Source organism: Meles meles, chromosome 3 (genome assembly GCF_922984935.1).
Source record: "Meles meles chromosome 3, mMelMel3.1 paternal haplotype, whole genome shotgun sequence".
NCBI classification, from domain to species: domain Eukaryota; kingdom Metazoa; phylum Chordata; class Mammalia; order Carnivora; family Mustelidae; genus Meles; species Meles meles.
In genome coordinates, this window is record NC_060068.1 from 89170150 (window position 1) to 89189245 (window position 19096).

Sequence of the window (19096 nt, forward strand, 5' to 3'; positions counted from 1 at the left end):
TAAAACATTTGACATGCAAGAAGTCATTTGTACAATGTACATGCAAGAAGTGGTTTGTACAATACTATAGCCAAACCCATTTCAAAAGGCCTTTGTTGATGCCATATTCCTAAATATGCGTTCATTTTAATAAAGATCTATGCTTTTTTGTTTATTTCATACAGTGTTTAATTCTGCAAAAATATACAGAAAAGGAGAATAAGGCTTGTCTAGATATTTACTTAGACCATATTAATACAAAGCTGTAAATACTTATAAAAAAATGAAAGAAAGTCCACTTTTGGAATAAACTTTATCAGAAGACTTTGTCCACCACAGTGCATACCTTCTTTATTGTCTGGAGACCCTTCCAATAGTTGTCAGATTTGGTGTTTTTTACAGAACATGAACCATGATCAGAACATCGTTAATACCTGGGAACAAGAACTTTAGATGAAGTAATTATTCTTTCTTCCTTCTGAATTAAGCCAAATTTCAGTTTGCTATCAGAAAATAATTTTTTCCCAGAGTAGCTATTCTTAAACTCTTTGGGGGGATCCATATGGTTCTTCCTGTAAGTTTTAGGTTAATATCCTATATCTACAAGTAATTACGTATAATAATTTTTAGTAGATTTTTAAGCTAATGCTATTTAGGTGAATATATCATATACTTGCTTTGTTGTTATTGGCAAACATTTCTACCTATGAGACCCTGTACTTAAATACTTCTGTACTTAAATCTTTCCCATTTATTTATAGTAGTAATTAACTCATTTTTTTAAATTATTTCAATCCTTCCTAAAGAGTTTTATAATTTTGTTGTAGATGTAAATAAAACTGATATAATAGAAGAAAAATCATGGGGTTAAACTGCTAAATTGGTTTATTTCATGAATATTACATTTTATAAAAATAATCTGTCTTTCAGTATACTTTTCATATTTGACCTCTTTATCATTAATCTTAATATAAAATTTTGAATTTACTGTAGAATTGCATTTGCCCAAAGTCTGTATATCTATGTAGATTAAAGATATTTTACATAATAAAATAAAAAAAGCTTGCTATTTTAAAAATTCATCTAGAAAGACTTTCCTCTTACTGAGGTGCATGTCAGTTTCTAAAAGTAAAATAAATAGGAAGTAAAAAGCTTTCGGTCATGAAAACTGGATAGCTGGGTGAAAAAAGGTGTTTTCTGTTAAATATCTTGAACAGTGACAAGTGAATTGATTATAATAGCCAATAATAAGCCCATCTATATTAGTATCATATTTATTATTCCATCTAAATACTTTTATTGATGAAAAACCTATCAAGAGGGGCGTAAAGGAAAGGAAAGTGTATAGAAAAGACAGTGTTCTGCGCTGTGAGTTTTCGAATCTATCACCTTATGAGTAGTATGGTTCAATTTTTAAAATGTATTAATTTGCTGCTGTGCAAATACACATTTTTATATAGCAAATTAACTTTTACGTTTTAAGAAATATGACAAAAGAGTAAGTGAATATGAAACTCATTATTATGCATGGCTCTTTGTTACTTATCTATAAATGAAGATTTTTACTGTCCTAAATAATAGTTGTGCAACTTCTACTTGTGAAATTATTTTCCTTTGGCAAAGTGGATGGAAAAGATTTGGGAAAAAAAACACAAGTGCTGGCACAATTGACAAGAATGTTGGAAAAAATTTTTAAATGTTGGCATAGGAATTCTTTAAAAATTCTAAGTTACTCACATGTGAAATGAAAGTAAAAAAGCATCTGTCCTATTTTGTGCACACTGACTAAAAAAGTGAACAATTATATTTAGCAAAGTATAAAGCTCTTTAAACTAAGGTATTCTGTCTGGCTTTTGGCGATCTTTATGTTATTTGTTCCACTGAATTAAAATATTATGTTTGAGTGCAAGTATACTTTGCAAAGCAGAAATTGCAGAGAGGAGAACATTCTCTTTTCCAACTCTGATGACCCTAGATGAAATATGAAATTTTTGAGAGACTAAACACTTCTAATTTACTTGAGAGAACTTTGGATCTTGGCCTCATCTGTCATTCTGCCCATTTATTATTGAAATATTTCAAGAACCTTGGACATGTCTTATTACAGCATCTATTGTTCTGCCCAAGTTAGAGGAGTATATAGATTAGGTCTTTAAAGAATTACAACCATAGTGGTTGTGTTGTTTTTTTTTTTTAATTTTCCACATTTTATGTTTTTAATTCTACTACCAGATGTGGTTATATTTTCATGGAAAACAAACAAGAAGCTTAGAGTAATATGAAATTCCATTTTGATTCCTTCAGAAATTAGTTTAAATCAGTGTTTTAAGGCCAACATGACAGTTTCAGATTGTTGTCTGAGATACTTTTATTGTGTCTTGGTGCTGGAAAAAACAACTGGAGCTCTTACATTTCAGTAAAATTATTCTGTTTTGCTATATGACTATTTGTTGGTAGAATGTATTGCTTTTCACGCATCAAGTTATTAAAACAAAGAGTTCAACATTTCATAATTTTGATGGAAATAGTCCATAGTGTACCTAATTTCCTTTGATCCTTTATGTTGAACAGTTCAGGCCGTGGTACTTGCCTTGATAATGAGCCTCCCAAGCGTGACTTTCTTTATCCAGCTGTGGCCCCAGGTCAGGTGTATGATGCTGATGAGCAATGCCGTTTCCAATATGGAGCAACATCCCGCCAATGTAAATATGGGGTAAGAAGTCTTAATTCTTATGTTTAGTCATTTATATGTGTTCTTTCATGACACAAATATTAAGTTAGATTTTTACTGAGTGTAGTTTACTTCAGATAACATCATTAATTTAAATATGGCCTTTGGCACATCGCTTTTTTTTTTCCTGATACCAATTTTCTAATATCTATTTCTAAATATTTGAGTAACCTGAAACAAGTTTCAAATGTCTTGTTGAGGGATATAAGTAGAATTTTAATAATTTCTAACTTACTTCATTTTTAAGTCCTGAGTTTGTGATGCCAACTTTAGTTTGTCTTTTGAAATGTTATGGTTTTGAAAACTACCCCTTCTCAGTCTTTTCTGGTTCTCTAATATTGGTTGGGTTTAAGGGAATTTTCACATTGGCTAGGAGCCTTTATTTTAATTTATACTTTTTAGTACTGAGTCATTTCAAGTTGCTTCATTCACTGCCCACATTCTAACACAACAACTGAGTGGGGACAAGATGACATTAACCCAAATAGAAAAACAAGGAAAATTACTGTGGAAAAAAAATGTAGGTTTCATAACTGACTATTTGTGTCTGCCTAAAAAAGTGGACAGTGGATGAAGCAACTTGAAATGACTCAGTACTAGAAGGTATAAATTAAAATCAAATAAATAATATTATGTATACAACTAATTAAAAGTTTTATTGAAAAAGATGTCAGTGTTTCTTATAGAGACATGTTCATAGTAGGTACATAGTGTAAACATGCTGAATGAAAATAGGATTTTTAAGTGACAAGCTGTAAGAAAAATTCAGGTTTAAAACAAAAGTTTAAAGATTTGGTTTCTGTTTTTATGCAAATAATGTTTAAAATCCCTATTTAAGGGACACCTGGGTGGCTCAGTTGGTTGGGCCACTGCCTTTGACTCAGGTCATGATCCCTGGGTCCTGAGATTGAGTCCCGCTTTGGGCTCCTTGCTCAGCAAGGAGCCTTCTTCTCTCTCTGCCTCTGCCTGCCACTCTGCCTGCTTGTGCTCTCTGACAAATAAGTAAATAACTAAAAATAAAACAAATCTTTTAAAAAATAAAATCCCTATTTAAAAATAATAACAAAAAAAGAAATTCAGTCTTAAGGTAGATAATACTAAACAGTATACATTGTACAGTATCATTTATTCCTCTTGCATACAGTACAAAGGAAAATGATTTTTTAAAAAGATTTTATTTATTTATTTAACAGAGAGATCACAAGTAGGCAAAGAGGCAGACAGAGAGGAGGAAGCAGGCTCCCTATTGAGCAGAGAACCCGATGTGGGGTTCAATCCCAGGACCCTGGGATCATGACCTGAGCCAAAGGCAGAGGCTTTAACCCACTGAGCCACCCAGACACCCTGGAAAATGATGTTTTAAAGTATCACTTGGGTGACAAACATATTATTATTCATGGTAGGCTTTGGCAGCACATTTTGTGCAACAGATTTAAAGATTATTTGCAACAATCTAAATATCTAAGGACTTGAATAAAACTTTGGTCTTTCTGGTTCCTCTGTACAGAGTCTGCTGTTATTATTTCTGTATGATTTTGGTTTCTTTTTTTCTTGGGTTGCTTTTTCCTACAGAAAATGTTGGTCAAATTTCAATCATGGTCTTTTTATATACTTGTAGCTTCGTAGATTGAAATTCAAGATCAAAAGTGATTATAGATTTCCTATTATTCTTGTCTATGATCTCATTTCTTTATTAGGAAGTGAAAGTTAATCTATATTTTAGTTTTTTTATTGGAAATTGAGTTTTAGCTGCATATATATATTTTCATATTAGATAATTTATATTATCAGTTTTGTAAGATCTTAAGGTATATCTTTTCTTTCTTCAATAATTAATAAAAATTTTCACCTGATTATCCTATCTCTCTACCTGTGTATCTCATTGATTTCAGACTAGTTGATCTGAAGTGAAGTAAGATAAATAGTAATTGCAAAATTGTGTATTTAGCTTTTTTATTTTTATTTATTATTTTAGTAATTAATTTTTTTATTTGACAGAGAGAGATCACAAGTAGACAGAGAGGCAGGCAGAGAGAGAGAGAGGGAAACAGGCTCGCCATTGAGCAGAGAGCCCGATGCGGGACTCGATCTCAAGACCCTGAGATCATGACCTGAGCCGAAGGCAGCGGCTTAACCCACTGAGCCACCCAGGCGCCCTTATTTATTATTTTAAAGATTTTATTTATTTACTTGACAGAGAGAGGCACAGTGAGAGAGGGAACACAAACAGGGGGAGTGAGAGAGGGAGAAGCAGGCTTCCTGCTGAGCAGGGAGCCTGATGCCAGGGGCTCTATCCCAAGACCCTGGAATCATGACCTGAGCTGTAGTCAGATATTTAACTGATTAAGGCACCCAGGTGCCCTCTTATATCTGTCATTTAGATTCTATTTCTTTATGTGCTATGTTTATTAAAGCTTTTATAATAGATATAAAATAAATTTGGAAAACTTTGGGGAAAGACATTAGCATCTTACAATCCTATACAATTTCACATATTTTATCATTAATCTTTTCACTTTGATTTGCAGCAAAATGGTTTTCTTAGATTCATGTACTATATGAAAAAGCTTATGCTACTTTTTTATAAAGTGCTGTACATTACTATCAAAGTTTCTTGGGGCAGCTGGGTGGCTCAGTGGGTTAAGCCTCTGCCTTTGGCACTGGTCATGATCTCAGGATCCTGGGATCCAGCCCTGCATCAGGCTCTCTGCTCAGCAGGGAGCCTTCTTCCCCCTATCTCTGTCTCTGCCTGCCAACTTGTGATCTCTCTCTCTGTGTCAAATAAATAAATAAAGTCTTTAAAAAAAAAGTTTCTTGAGTCAAAACAGATTCTCTCTTTTTTCCTCCATAATAGATTCTTTTTTTTCTTTTCTTTCCTTTTTTTTTTTTTTTTTTACATTTTATTCATTTATTTGACAGACAGATCACAATAGGCAGAGAGAGAGGAGGAAGCAGGCCCCCCGAGGAGCAGAGAGCCCGATGTGGGGCTCCATCCCAGGACCCTGAGATCAATGACCTGAGCCGAAGACAGGCTTTAACCCACTGAGCCACCCGGGTGCCCCAACTCCATAATAGATTCTTTAGAGTCACTCTCACCTCTTAAGCTTGTACCTGAAAAATCGGGTTTACACAATTGATAGCATGCAGGAGACATCGTGTTTTATCTGGTGAATTGCTAAGGTTTTAAATGATTCTAAATACTACTTTAGAAAACAGTAGTGGCTTTGAAAGTAGGAGTCTGGAGAGTTAAACAGGTCATACTTGAAATAGCAGCTGAAGGGAAAGCAAATAAGTCCTGTGAGAGCTAGTTGTTAAAGTGTAGGATCCTGAGATGAACACTGAACACAAGCACTGGAGGCTGAGAAGAGCATTATAGCCTTTTAGTGAGGGGATATTCTGTGTTGGAGCATTAGGAAGTAATCCCTCTTTCAACTAGCATGTCTCTAGTGATACCAGGGAAGATTTTAAACAACTACAAGATGACACATTACTGAAGCAGTGATCAGCTCTCCATCTCTTCCACTTTGGTTATCATGTAGTCATTGATGGGGTTTCCAACGATTAAATCTGTAGTTATAAAAAAATCTTGCTGGAATTCTTTCTGAGTAGGTTCATTTCCCAGTTATATTAGAGAATTTATGTGAAAATTTTTATTTTTTATTCAACTTCAAGAAGCATTTTCTACAGTTATCCTTGTGTATCATTTATTTATGTTTTCTAGGTATTCTTAAATTCCAATAGAAGTAGTGAGAAGTTGATAATGATTATAAATACAAAGAACAAAGCAGTATACAGAGTAATATAGTTGTATAATACAGTAATTTATAAATAATATATAGTTTATAGTATTTATGTAGTGCCTTCTTCTGAGATACTTCAGACTACTTTGATTAAATTGTAATTACCTATTAATATTTTATAGATGAAACTAAAATACAGAATGTGATTTACCTACCGAAGGTAAAAATGAAAATTTAAAAAGGTTTAATTTACTTCCATTTTGTATTAGATGTGTTAAATATCTTAATAAAATAAACATATATTTTGGGACGCCTGGGTGGCTCAGTGGGTTAAAGCCTCTGCCTTCGGCTCAGGTCATAATCTCACGGTCCTGGGATGGAGCCCCACATCGGGCTCTCTGCTCCTCGGGGGGCCTGCTTCCTCCTCTCTCTCTGCCTGCTTCTCTGCCTACTTGTGATCTCTGTCTGTCAAATAAATAAGTAAAATCTTTAAAAAAAAAAGAAAAGAAGAAAGAAGTTTCCTTAAAAAATATATATATATGTATATATTTCGTTTCAGGAGATACTTTTTATCAGTGTTCACCAAATGATGTCTGTTTCTAAATATCTTTTTAAAACAAAACAAAAACCTATCTGTCTTATTCCAGTCTTTTTTGGAAGAGAAGGATCTAAAGAGCTTCCCTAAATTTATTTTCAAGGTTTTAAATTCTCAAGTGTATGAGACCCTCAGTGTGGGATTTGAGTTTTATATCTTTTAACCCTATGTAAATAGTTAGGACCTCTTCAAGGCAAGTACAAATACGGATGAGCAGCATACAAAACAAAATCCTACAAGATCATCTAAAAAATCTGCTAACTGTATCATCAAGTTCTAAGGGTGCCTTGATGTGTTCTGGATGAAACTGCATTACAAATAAAGCAGTATTAAGTATGTCAAAAAAAAAATTGGGGGGGCCTATTTAGAGAAAAATTTCTCCCTATAAAGTTCTGTAGAATCTGTTGTCTCACTCCTATTCCATTTCCATTTATCTCCTCTTTCTTTAGGAGAAAAGAATTATTAATAGTGGATTAACAAAAACATTTTACAGAAATATTAATAAGTTTAAACTTAGGAAAGAACTCACTAATGAGCCTATGTATTGTAGGGGATATGGGTGATCTTTTGCCTGCTCTCTAAAAAGCACAGATTAAATCAAGACTCAGTCCCAAACATAAGTCTATATTTCTTTATCCTATTGCTATAAATCATATCTTAAACATTGTTTTCGTATATACTTAATGTTTCACGGTAGGTCAGTAATACCACTACATAATTTACTGATAATTGTCAAATGGTGATTGCTAGCTACCATGACACTTTTTAACAGAAATGGAAGAAAAAAAAAACTAAAATTCACATGAAACCATTAAAGACTTTGAAAATAAAATAAATAAAGACTTTGAATAGCCAAAGTAATTTTGAGCAAGAAGACCAAAGCTGATAGCATCATACTTCCTGATTTCAAAACCTGATTACATAGCTGCAGTCATCAAAATAGTATGCACTGGCATAAAAACAAACATATAGACCAATGGAATGGAAGAGGGACCAGAAATAAAGCCATGCATATATGTTCAATGGATCTTGGCCCAGGGTGCCAACAATACATAATGGGGGAAAGGATAGTCTCTTCAATAAATAGTATTAGAAAATTGGACAACCACAGGCAGAAGAATAAGCTAGATCCTTATACCATACACAAAAATTAATTGAAAATGGATTAAAGATTTAAATATAAGACCTCAAACTATAAAACTCCTGGGAAAAAACATAGGGAAAAAGCTTCTTGATTTTGGCAATGATTTCTTAGATGTGACACCAAAAGTATGGCCAACGAAAGCAAAAACAGACAGTTGGGACTACATCAAACTAAAAAGCTTCTGTACAGAAAAGGAGACAGTTAACAAAATGAAAAGGCAACTTATGGAATGGAAGAAAATAGTTGCAAATCGTGTATCTGATAAAGGATTTATGTCCAAAATATATAGGGAACTCATACAACTTAAAAGCAAAAAACCAAAAAACAGAAAACACCCACAAAAAAAAACCCACAAAAACAAACAAAACCCTCAAATAACCTGATTAAAAAATAAATGGGCAAAGAACTGATTAGACATTTCTTAAAAGAAGACATATAAATGGCCAATAGGAATGTTACAAGGTTCTCAACATCACCAATCATCAGGAAAATGCATACTGTAACCATGATGAGCTATTACCTCACACCTCTTAGGATGGTTACAATATAAATAAATAAAAGCAAATACAAAAGAAAACAAATGTTGACAAGAATGTGGAGGAAAGGGAACATTTGTGCACTGATGGTGGAAATGTAAAGTGGTGCAGCCACTATGGAAAACAGTATAGAGATTTCTCAAAAAAATTAAAAAAAAAGAGGGGCACCTGGGCAGCTCGGTTCATTAAGCAGCTGCCTTTGGCTCAGGTCATGATCTGGGTTTCTGGGATCAAGTCCCGAATCTGGCTTCAGGCTCGGTGGAAACTGCTTCTCCCTTTCCTTCTGCACCTTTGCTCCTGCTCTCTCTCTCAATTAATCAAATATTTCAAAAAATATAAATAAATAGATAGAAATACCATATGATCCAGTAGATCCACTTCTGGGTGTATATCCATTATTATTAAAATCAGCATCTTGAAGACATATATTCATAGGAGCTAAGATACGGAATCAGCGTCTCGAAGAGATATGTATACTCTCAAATGCATTCCAATATTCACAATAGCTCAGACATGGAAGCAAGCTAAATGTCCATTGACAAATAAATGGGTAAAGAAAATGTAAGAACTTACAATGGCATATTATCCAGGCCTACAGAGATGGAGATTCTGACATTTGTGACAACATGAAAGAAACTGCTAAGTGAAATAAGGAAAGTACAAAAACAAGGAAGTACAGATACTACAAAATACCATTTACATGCAGAATCTGAAATAGTCAAACTTATAGAAGCAGAGAGTAAATGGGAAAACCTGGGCGAAAATTGAAAATGAGGAGGTACTTGCTGAAGGATACAAAGTTCAATTACCTAAGATGAGTAAGTCCTAGATATCTTCTCTACAGCATAGTACCTACAGTAAACAATACTCAATTGTGTACTTAAACATTTGCAAAGTGGGTAAAACTTATGTTGTGTTCTTATCACACACACACACACACACACACACACTAATAATAATTCAGAGGATGGGAGGAAGCTTATGGAGGTATAGATATGTTTAGGGCATAGTATGGTGACAATTTCAAGGATGTATACTTATCTCCAAATTCATAAAGTTGTGTGTGTTAACTGTGTAGAGCTTTTTGTGTGTCATTTATACCTTAATAAAATGGTTTGAGAGAGAGAGAGAGAGAGGAGATTGCTCATGAAAAGGTAGATTTAAGGCCCAGGATAATATAAGAAGAATTAATAGATACCACAGCTTTGTTTAATTTATGGGAAATTTTTATTATCCATGAAGTTTGTCACTGTTCAGATAGACTTACAAATTAACACATAAATGCATAATAGTGTATTCTACATTGTTATTACTTACTTTAATGTAGAACTGAGCAATGTTTTATCAATGGGTCATGTATTTTGAATCCCAGATGGAAACACATGATCTAATACATGGTTTCACTATGAAACAGAATATTTTAAATAAAATTCTGCTCACTAGGGGCGCCTGGGTGGCTCAGTGGGTTAAGCCGCTGCCTTCGGCTCAGGTCATGATCTCGGGGTCCTGGGATTGAGTCCCGCGTCCGGCTCTCTGCTCAGCAGGGAGCCTGTTTCCCTCTCTCTCTCTGCCTGCCTCTCTATCTACTTGTGATCTCTCTCTGTCAAATAAATAAATAAAATCTTTTAAAAAAAAATTCTGCTCACTACTATTACCTATGACCTCAAATTGATTGATAGATTTTACTCAGACACTATTTCAAGTGAAAAACAGCCAACTTCTTCTTGTAAACTTCAGATAGCAAAAGGTATGATAGGCATGCAAGGTTTTTTTTTCTTTACCTGGCACCTGGCAGACATAGGTAACTTTTCCCTTCCTTCCATGAATATCTATGTCATCCATTATACCATTCCTCTATAGTTGATATGCTGGTAGTGCTGTAGGGGAATCTGTCATCTGTAATTGAGGAACACATGAAGGTAATCCAAGGGCCACATTTTAACACATTCACATCCTTCAGTCCCAGCTCAAATGCATTTTCAGACAGACCTCTATCTCCTCAATCTATAGACAAAGACTTCCCCCTTTTTCTCTTTCACATTATGCTTTTATTTCCTTCAGAGCCGTCATTTCAAGCCATAATCTTTCTGCTTATTTGATTACTCATTAATTACTTAAATGTGATCTTCTAGGTAAGGCTTTCCCTAACAATTTTATCTAAAATTCCGTGTGCACACATACATATATGTCTATGCAAAATGACTCCCTGTCATTTTCCTTCCTTTATTTTTCTCCTTAACATTTATTACTTTTATTTTTTTTTTCCCTTTTTATTTATTTTTTCAGCGTAACAGTATTCATTCTTTTTGCACAACACCCAGTGCTCCATGCAAAACGTGCCCTCCCCATCACCCACCACCTGTTCCCCCAACCTCCCACCCCTGACCCTTCAAAACCCTCAGGTTGTTTTTCAGAGTCCATAGTCTCTTATGGTTCGCCTCCCCTCCCCAATGTCCATAGCCCGCTCCCCCTCCCCCAATCCCACCTCCCCCCAGCAACCCCCAGTTTGTTTTGTGAGATTAAGAGTCATTTATGGTTTGTCTCCCTCCCAATCCCATCTTGTTTCATTTATTCTTCTCCTATCCCCCTACCCCCCCCATGTTGCTTCTCCATGTCCTCATATCAGGGAGATCATATGATAGCCATCAAAAGAAATGAAATCTTGCCATTTGCGACGACGTGGATGGAACTAGAGCGTATCATGCTTAGTGAAATAAGTCAATCGGAGAAAGACAACTATCATTTATTACTTTTAAACATCTATATATTTTGCTAATTCATCTTGTTTTTGTCTGCTTTTCCCACTAGAATAGATTTTTTCTTTGGCACAGAGATTTTGCCTATTTCATTCCCTGTTCTTTCCGTAACACATAGAACAGAGCCTGGCTCATGATAGGTGCTCAATGAATATTTGTTGGAAGAGGTGTTTGAAGAGTTGACAGAAGGCTAGTGTTGCTGTAGCTCTCAAAGCAAGCACCATATAAATGAGGCAGAAGAAGAGGTTAAGAGCCAAATCTGTGTACACTTAATAGGCTGTGTTAAGAATTCTAGGCTTTCATCTTAGAGGCAATGGGTAAGTATTCAAGGTGTTTTAATGAATGAGACCAAGAAGGATAATGGTGTGCAGAAAATCACAGAATTTCTATGACATATTATATCTTAGGAAACCAATGCAATTCTGTAATCCTGGGAAACCATATGGAAAAATTGAAGACTTAATACAAAGTGGTCTATGTCCTTCTCCCTCTCCTTTTCTCTTCCCCTCCAAACACATTCTACACAGAGTACTAAAGCAGACCTGCCACAGTTGATATGCCCTTGTAGCAATGCCCTTTCTTTTCTTTGTAAATGTAAATTTATTCTTTTCATGCCAGAAGGTACTGTACCATAACTCTGAGATGAAATGAATGAAAGTGTTTATATATATAAATTCCATAATTTTGACATAAAGCTTACAGAATCATGGGTATTGTGGTGGAAACAAAACATACAAAAAGAAAATGTGACATAACTTTGGGAATTTTAAGCCTTCTCATTAATTTTTAATCTTTCCAGGGGAAATGTGTTTGTGTCACACACTGTATTTTACTTACAGATCATCAATTATGGATTAATGAGAGAATAGTCTATAAGTGGTTAGTATGCCATATTTTTTCCACACTATGTGATGACAGATTTTTAGTATCTAATATTAGAAATGGAAGATCACAATGAATATATAGGTTTATATATAAAACTGAATTTATTAATTTATAGTAACCAAATATGGTTGATATTCAGTCAACTCTACAGAAATGTGCACATTTCCTCACCTAAGGAAAATAAAATAAACATATATTGTTTATTATTATTGGCCCAGTAGGCCAATTTGTTATCAAAAGGTTGTTTGGTAAGCATAAAGTTAAGATATAGCATGGTATAAATTATTTTTATTAACATCTTAACTCTAATAAGAATACCATCATGCTATATCTGCCTGGAGTATAGCTATTTGTAGACAGAGTAATCAGCTGAAGATAAGATAGTTGAGTTGTCTAATCAGGGTATCCTCCTTCTGGAGAGTACTTAATAAAGCCTGACATATTTTGTCTCTCAGAATCAAGTTTTTAATGTTTTCATGCTTATTCCCTTTTGTTTATTATTTTATCATCACCAATTAGTTAAGATTCAAGTCATTATTGCTTTCTACTTGAGAATCATTTTAATAAAAGGACTTTATTAGTCTTTTGGGGGAATTGTTGGCTACCTACCTAATTTTTTTTTTTTAAAGATGCAGATAAATTGGATGGATTTGGAAAGGATGATAGTACAATATTTAGAAGTACATATAAGGGAAGTTTAAAGAAATAGAGTTTGAGTAGCCTATAAAAAAGAAGGCTAAATGTTGGCCTTAAAACTGTCCTCAAGCTTTGGAACATTTATTATAGTTTGGTTGCTGGTAACACATTGTTCTCCTTCCCTACCAAGAGCATAATGTCTTAATTTTTACAGCTGGAAGGTTGTAGATTAGGTAGTAGGGAGAATTTCAAGTTATTAAATACTGGAATGTTGCACTGAGGGAGATTGTAGAAACACCTTCCTTGCAGATTTTAAGGTGGTGTAAATATTCTACAGTGTGGTTTAATATGGAAATAATATTCATGGAATTATTTTAGCACTGCAATATTCTTTTGGAGTTCAGACATTTATATATATATATATATATTAGGCATATACTGAACAAGAAGTTGATTTGTTTTTATTTTTCTTGAATTTCAACCTCCAATATTAGGTCCATAATTACTTGCATTCTTAAATATCACCTGTTTTTACTTTGGGTTTGCTTCTTAGAGGTATTTTTCAAACCCATTTAATCATTTTTTTAACCTCTTCCAGTTGATAATTATTTGACTTGCATTCCTAGATTCGTTCTTTTTTACACATATGTATATACGTATATATATTTGTATGCATATATATAACAAAAATATGTCTTTCTAGGATCTCTTGTATTTAAATTACCCATGTAATAGGATTAACCTGTTTAAAGCTGAAATAAGGGTACATTATTCTCTTTCTTCAGATGGCTACTAAACACCTGGAGCCAGGCCAGGGGGTCACCATATGTTGGTCTTCAGTTTTCCTTTGTGTGATACCATGATAAGTAACCTTTCTAATCAGTGATGCTCCTTTCTGACCCCTTCAGACTCTGCTCTCCCCCTTGGCTGTCAGGATCCTTTATTGCAAACAGCTGTTAAAAGATGTTACTGATAGGGTAATGAGGACAAAGAAAATGTTTCATATCCAGAACCAAAGACCCAAGATGGCATAAGGTTTAGAGTTTCCCAAGGTCAGAAAGTGTGTGTATATCTCTTTTATGATCCTTACATTTGTTTAAAAAAAATTAAACAAACAAAAACCATCTAGCTGAGGGTTGTCGGGGGTGGGTGGTGGTTTAGGGAGAGGGTGGTTGGGTTATGGACATTGGGGAGGGTATGTGCTATGGTGAGTGCTGTGAAGTGTGTAAGCCTGATTATTCAGAGACCTATATCCCTGGAGCAAATAGGACATTGTATGTTAATTAAAAAAAATCTAGCATTAAAGATCCTGTTTTCTCTTTGTATACTGTTTTACTTCCTTAATGATAAAATAATTATAAAATGGTTTGGTTATTTTATGATATCTCTTTCCCACTTGTGTAAACTGCTAATTTTAATTTTCCCAAGGAAACCAAAGGGCTCTTCATCCTATTTTTAAGTATCTTTTAAGAACTATAATTATGAAAACATTGGAAAACTTAATTCCAATTTCTTTTATTATTTTGAAAAGCTTTTTGAGTATAAAATAATCAATTATTCTATTCTAATCAACAAGGACCTAGTTCAGTTTTTTACAAACTTGTTTTCTGAATATCAGATACGTTGTTTTACTTTAGATAATTACTTTAAAACTACAACACTTATATGTGTTTTTATTGTTACTTGTATTTGCTATTTTTTATTGTTAATGTTTGCAAATAGTGTCATTCATTCGAGCAATCAGATAGATTATAAGTCTGGGAGTGAATTTTAAAATTTTAAATAAGGAGGAATATTTCAAATGTCTTGTCTCTTTGAAGACCATGGAGTATTTTTGAGGAGTATGTTGACAGTATCTTTTAAAAATCCAAATACAAGATATTGTTACATTCAAAACTTCCAATGATAATAATATATAAGTTGATGTCTAAGCTCGTATAATGAGTGTATGTGTTGTGAATTAGTACATCATAGTCTTAATTTGGAGATATCTTCCTTTAAAATATAGGTATAGGATAAGAGAGCATTATGAACACTGAGTGAGATTTTATATTACATTAGAATACAAGTAAACATTTTCTTATTGGCTAGTGACTTTATTCAATTGTGGTACGTTTAAGAAAAATAGGAAAGTAATGAGGTTGTGTAGAGATATTTGGGGCATTAATATCAAATAGAGCTGATTCAAATCCAGGTTTGGTTAGGACTGAAGCAAATTGCTAAATCTTTCTGAACCTAACGTTTCTCACGTCTTCCAAGATTTTAGTGATGATTAAGTGAGATACAAATATGAATATGCCTCACATAGTTATTGACTGTATACCCAGAAAAAGTGTTCATGTTAGTTACTTTTTTTTTTCCTCTGCCTACAACATTTCTGCTCAGAAGCTGTGAAGTGTATGCTTTAGTATCTTCAGTAATGGGAGATTCAGTTTTATTTCATCATTGTTCAGAAGACCTTTTTTCTATACATTGAACTCAAATCTACTCCCCCTGGCTTTTACCCATTTATTCAACTGACTTCTAAGTTGGCATTTATATTTTGTTTCCAATCCTTTATATGACTTGCTTCTTAATGTCTAGGAGAAGAGTTTCAGTTTCAAAAACATGACAAACAGTAAATACAATCACTTTTCCAGGTATAAAAGCAGAAAATGTCAGAGTAACAAAATGAATAAAACTTAAATATCATTTATTCAGCTACAACATGTGTTTCTGTGATGAAAAGACACATAAGTAAATTAACAGACTGTGGAGTGATGCCAGTATAATGCATAGGTCTTATTTTGTTCATATATGGTTGTCTCCTAGTGCATTAATGATGTGAAGTTAAATAAGGTTTCTCACAAAGAGAAAATCTGTAGTATGACATAAGGTCTCATAGAAAAAATCCTGCAAGTCCAAAGAGGTGTCTTTACTGGACATAGTAGATCACTTAGTGGCTCCATTCCCAAAGCTTTAAACACTCTATTAAAGTCATGAGGGCAAATGAAAAAACCTATAATTATACATCCTTTGTGCTATTTTTTAAAAATGATCTGATAGGGCACCTGGGTGGCTCAGTGGTTTAAGCCGCTGCCTTCGGCTCAGGTCATGATCTCGGGGTCCTGGAATCGAGTCCCGCATCGGGCTCTCTGCTCAGCGGCGAGCCTGCTTCCCTCTCTCTCTCTCTCTCTGCCTGCCTCTCTACTTGTGATCTCTCTCTGTCAAATAAATAAATAAAATCTTTAAAAAAAAATGATCTGATAAAGAAGATACATATACCTTGAATCTAATTGTTAATTTTTATGAAAATGGTGTCTGTTGGAGGCAGATATCCTCAAAGACCTACATCTCTAAGTATAAAGCATCAGAAGTCACAGGGTTTAAGGCTACAAAGGGTTCAATTGATTAGGGTGCTGGGATCAAATGCAGAGATTTAACAGTGCAAAATTTTCTGGCTGTGAAATTACATAGGTTTTCAGTGGTCTGCTCCAACATTATTTTTCCAGTAAATTGTTTTCCTCATAAGTGGTCTTACAGAATGCAGGGGTTTTTCACAGGATGCGTTCATTACATTTCAACAAAAAGCTTGTGTATATCAGAACAAAAAGGGTATTCCAGAAATGAAGAGGCGTTTTAGTTCAAATGGCAAGCTGGTGACCTGATATTTTCCATGTTAGAATAGGAGATATCATCTTGGGTATGAGGTAAAGGGCATTTCTACTATGAAGAATAGCTAAATGGAAGTAACAAGTGAGTGTCTGCCCTTTGCTTTAGATGGGGGAAAATAACTCCCATAAGAAACTGAAGCTCTAGGCTCTGCCTCACATAAGAACAGAGTATGACTTTGTAGAGTCTCCATACATGGTGCTGACCAAATAGATCCACATGAAACAAAAAACAAGTGAAACCTTGGGATGTATGATAGAAAGCTACAGTTCTGCAATTCAGGAAGCACAAGATGCTCCATGAAAAAACAAGATTCCCTGAAGACAAATTTGAAGAGAAAATAACAAACAATGTGAGGAAACAATCCACCATGACGTGAACAAGGAGAAAGATTAGCACCCCAACCAAAAAACATATGGTAAATACAAAAAGGATTTAAGAGACACGGTGGTTAGAATGGCAATATCTAATATAAGTTGAATAGAATTTCTGGAAGAATGGGGAAGTCGTATATTACAAAACTTTTGTAATATACAACTAATTATGTAACTAATAATTTTCAGAACCAAAGAAAGATACAAATTCAAAGCATGAGCACCAAGTAGATAAATAAAAGAACACCAAGATACAGTGGTGAAACTGCACTATAGCCAAAACAAATTCTTGAAAGCAGCTAGACGTGATCACAAAGAAACAGTGATTAGACTGAAAAATGATTTTTCATTAGCCTCCATATATGGAGTCCAGATGACAATGAACTTAATACCTTCAGATGTTCAGATAAGATCAATGTTAGTCTAGAATGCTATAGTCAATTAAAATATCATTTTAAAAATGAGGATAAAATAAGTATATTTTTTAAAAAATGGAGAACAAGAGTCCTGTGGCTTATTCAGTTAAACTTTAAACTCTTGATTTCAGCTCAGTTCATTATCTCAGGGTTGTGAGATTGAGCCCCATATCAGGGTTTGTGCTCAACAGGGAATCGGCTTGAGATTTTCTGTCTCCCTCTCCCTCTGCCCCTTCCCCTTCCTCTGTCTCTCCAAAATAAATAAACCTTAAAAGAAAGGAAAAAAAAAGAACAAGAGTCTCTTGCTAAATAACTCTGAAAGGATGCATGTGAAAAAGAAAGAATTTTCATTCAGAAGATTCTTTCTTTTTCACATGCATCCTTTCAGAGTTATTTAGCAAGAGACTCTTGTTCTTTTTTTTTCTAGGACATAAGAAATAATGAATAAATGCATTGATCTGCTTTTAAAAAATGAAACAAAACAATGATTATCAAGTTTGGAGCAGTGAGTGGTTCACAAGCTTTTAGGTATTTGTAGGCAAGGGAAATCTCTCCTTGAAAATAAGCAAACAAACACATGGTTGTCAACTTTTAATTTTGCCAAGTAGAAATATTTTGTCAAGACTGCCATTAACACATACACCCAAAAATCCTGTTCTCGGGGACCTTACAGTCTATTGTAATACCTTAAAAGTAAAAAGAATAAAACTAATAAGTAAGAATCTGTTAAAATGAGAAATTAAGTTTCATTTAAAAAAATCTAACCACATTGATATCGCTTTTCTAATTTTGTCACAGAATATTTAAAACTCCATAGAGCAGTACAAATCTATGGCATTTAAGCTCTATGTCTGATTGCACCCTACCTTCTCCCTGGTTTCTGTAAATTCTTTGATAATGTTATTTTTTCATTACACTAATATAATGCCTGGTGAATAGTAGATGTTCAAGAAATATTCCTGAATGAATGGGAAATAGTGTTTTGTTTTACCAGGCAATCCTCCCAGTGGTTAGAAGTCGAGCGCATGAAATTAGAGTCTATTTCCAAATTTCCCTTAGTGAAGACTGTTGATAACTTCACTCTCCTTCCTTAAACTCAAGGGCAAGCACAGAGACTAAAATTTCTCCTAGAGAGTCTTCCCAAAATAAATTGTAGGGTTGGAGAAGGGAATCACTCTAACACAAGCAATGGTTTATTAGTTCGTAGAAGTCATAAGAGTAATCTTAATAAATCTTAACTTCTCCTATAAAGAAATATGAGTATGTGAAAGAGAACTATGTTCTTGAGCTAAGATGGTGGATAGTCCAAAAAATCATCAATCTTTCTCACTGACTATACTCTATCATCTTATTTATTTTATTTAAGGAATACTCTACTATGATGGTTGTTGTACAAATTCCTCAAGAGCCAAAAAACTTCAGAATGCATTTAAATTACTAGTGAACCAGCTTGGGACCTTAGGGTGCTTATTTGGCAACTGATACACCTATGTATATACCCATGCAAATATATCATCCATGTTCTAGGGTCCAGCATTTCTGAATGTACAACTATGTTCTCTGGGTACCTGGGTGGCTCAGTTGGTTAAGTGTCTGACACTTGATTTGGGCTCAGGTCATGATCTCAGGGTCATGGGATTGAGCCCCTCGTGG

General features: G+C 34.2%; 1 protein-coding gene across 5 annotated transcripts in view; it reads left to right on the forward strand.

Annotated features, from left to right (window-relative positions):
• The window catches only part of ADAMTS6 (ADAM metallopeptidase with thrombospondin type 1 motif 6), a 315702-nt gene that overhangs the window by 190752 nt on the left and 105854 nt on the right, over positions 1-19096 (forward strand). For all 5 annotated transcript variants that reach the window (XR_006817804.1, XM_046000877.1, XM_046000876.1 and 2 more), the window contains exon 11: positions 2551-2692. Coding sequence is in view for 4 of the 5 variants with exons in the window: in XM_046000877.1 (XP_045856833.1) it covers positions 2551-2692 (142 nt within the window). In the remaining variant the exon portion in view is untranslated. The remainder of the gene's footprint in view (positions 1-2550; positions 2693-19096) is intronic.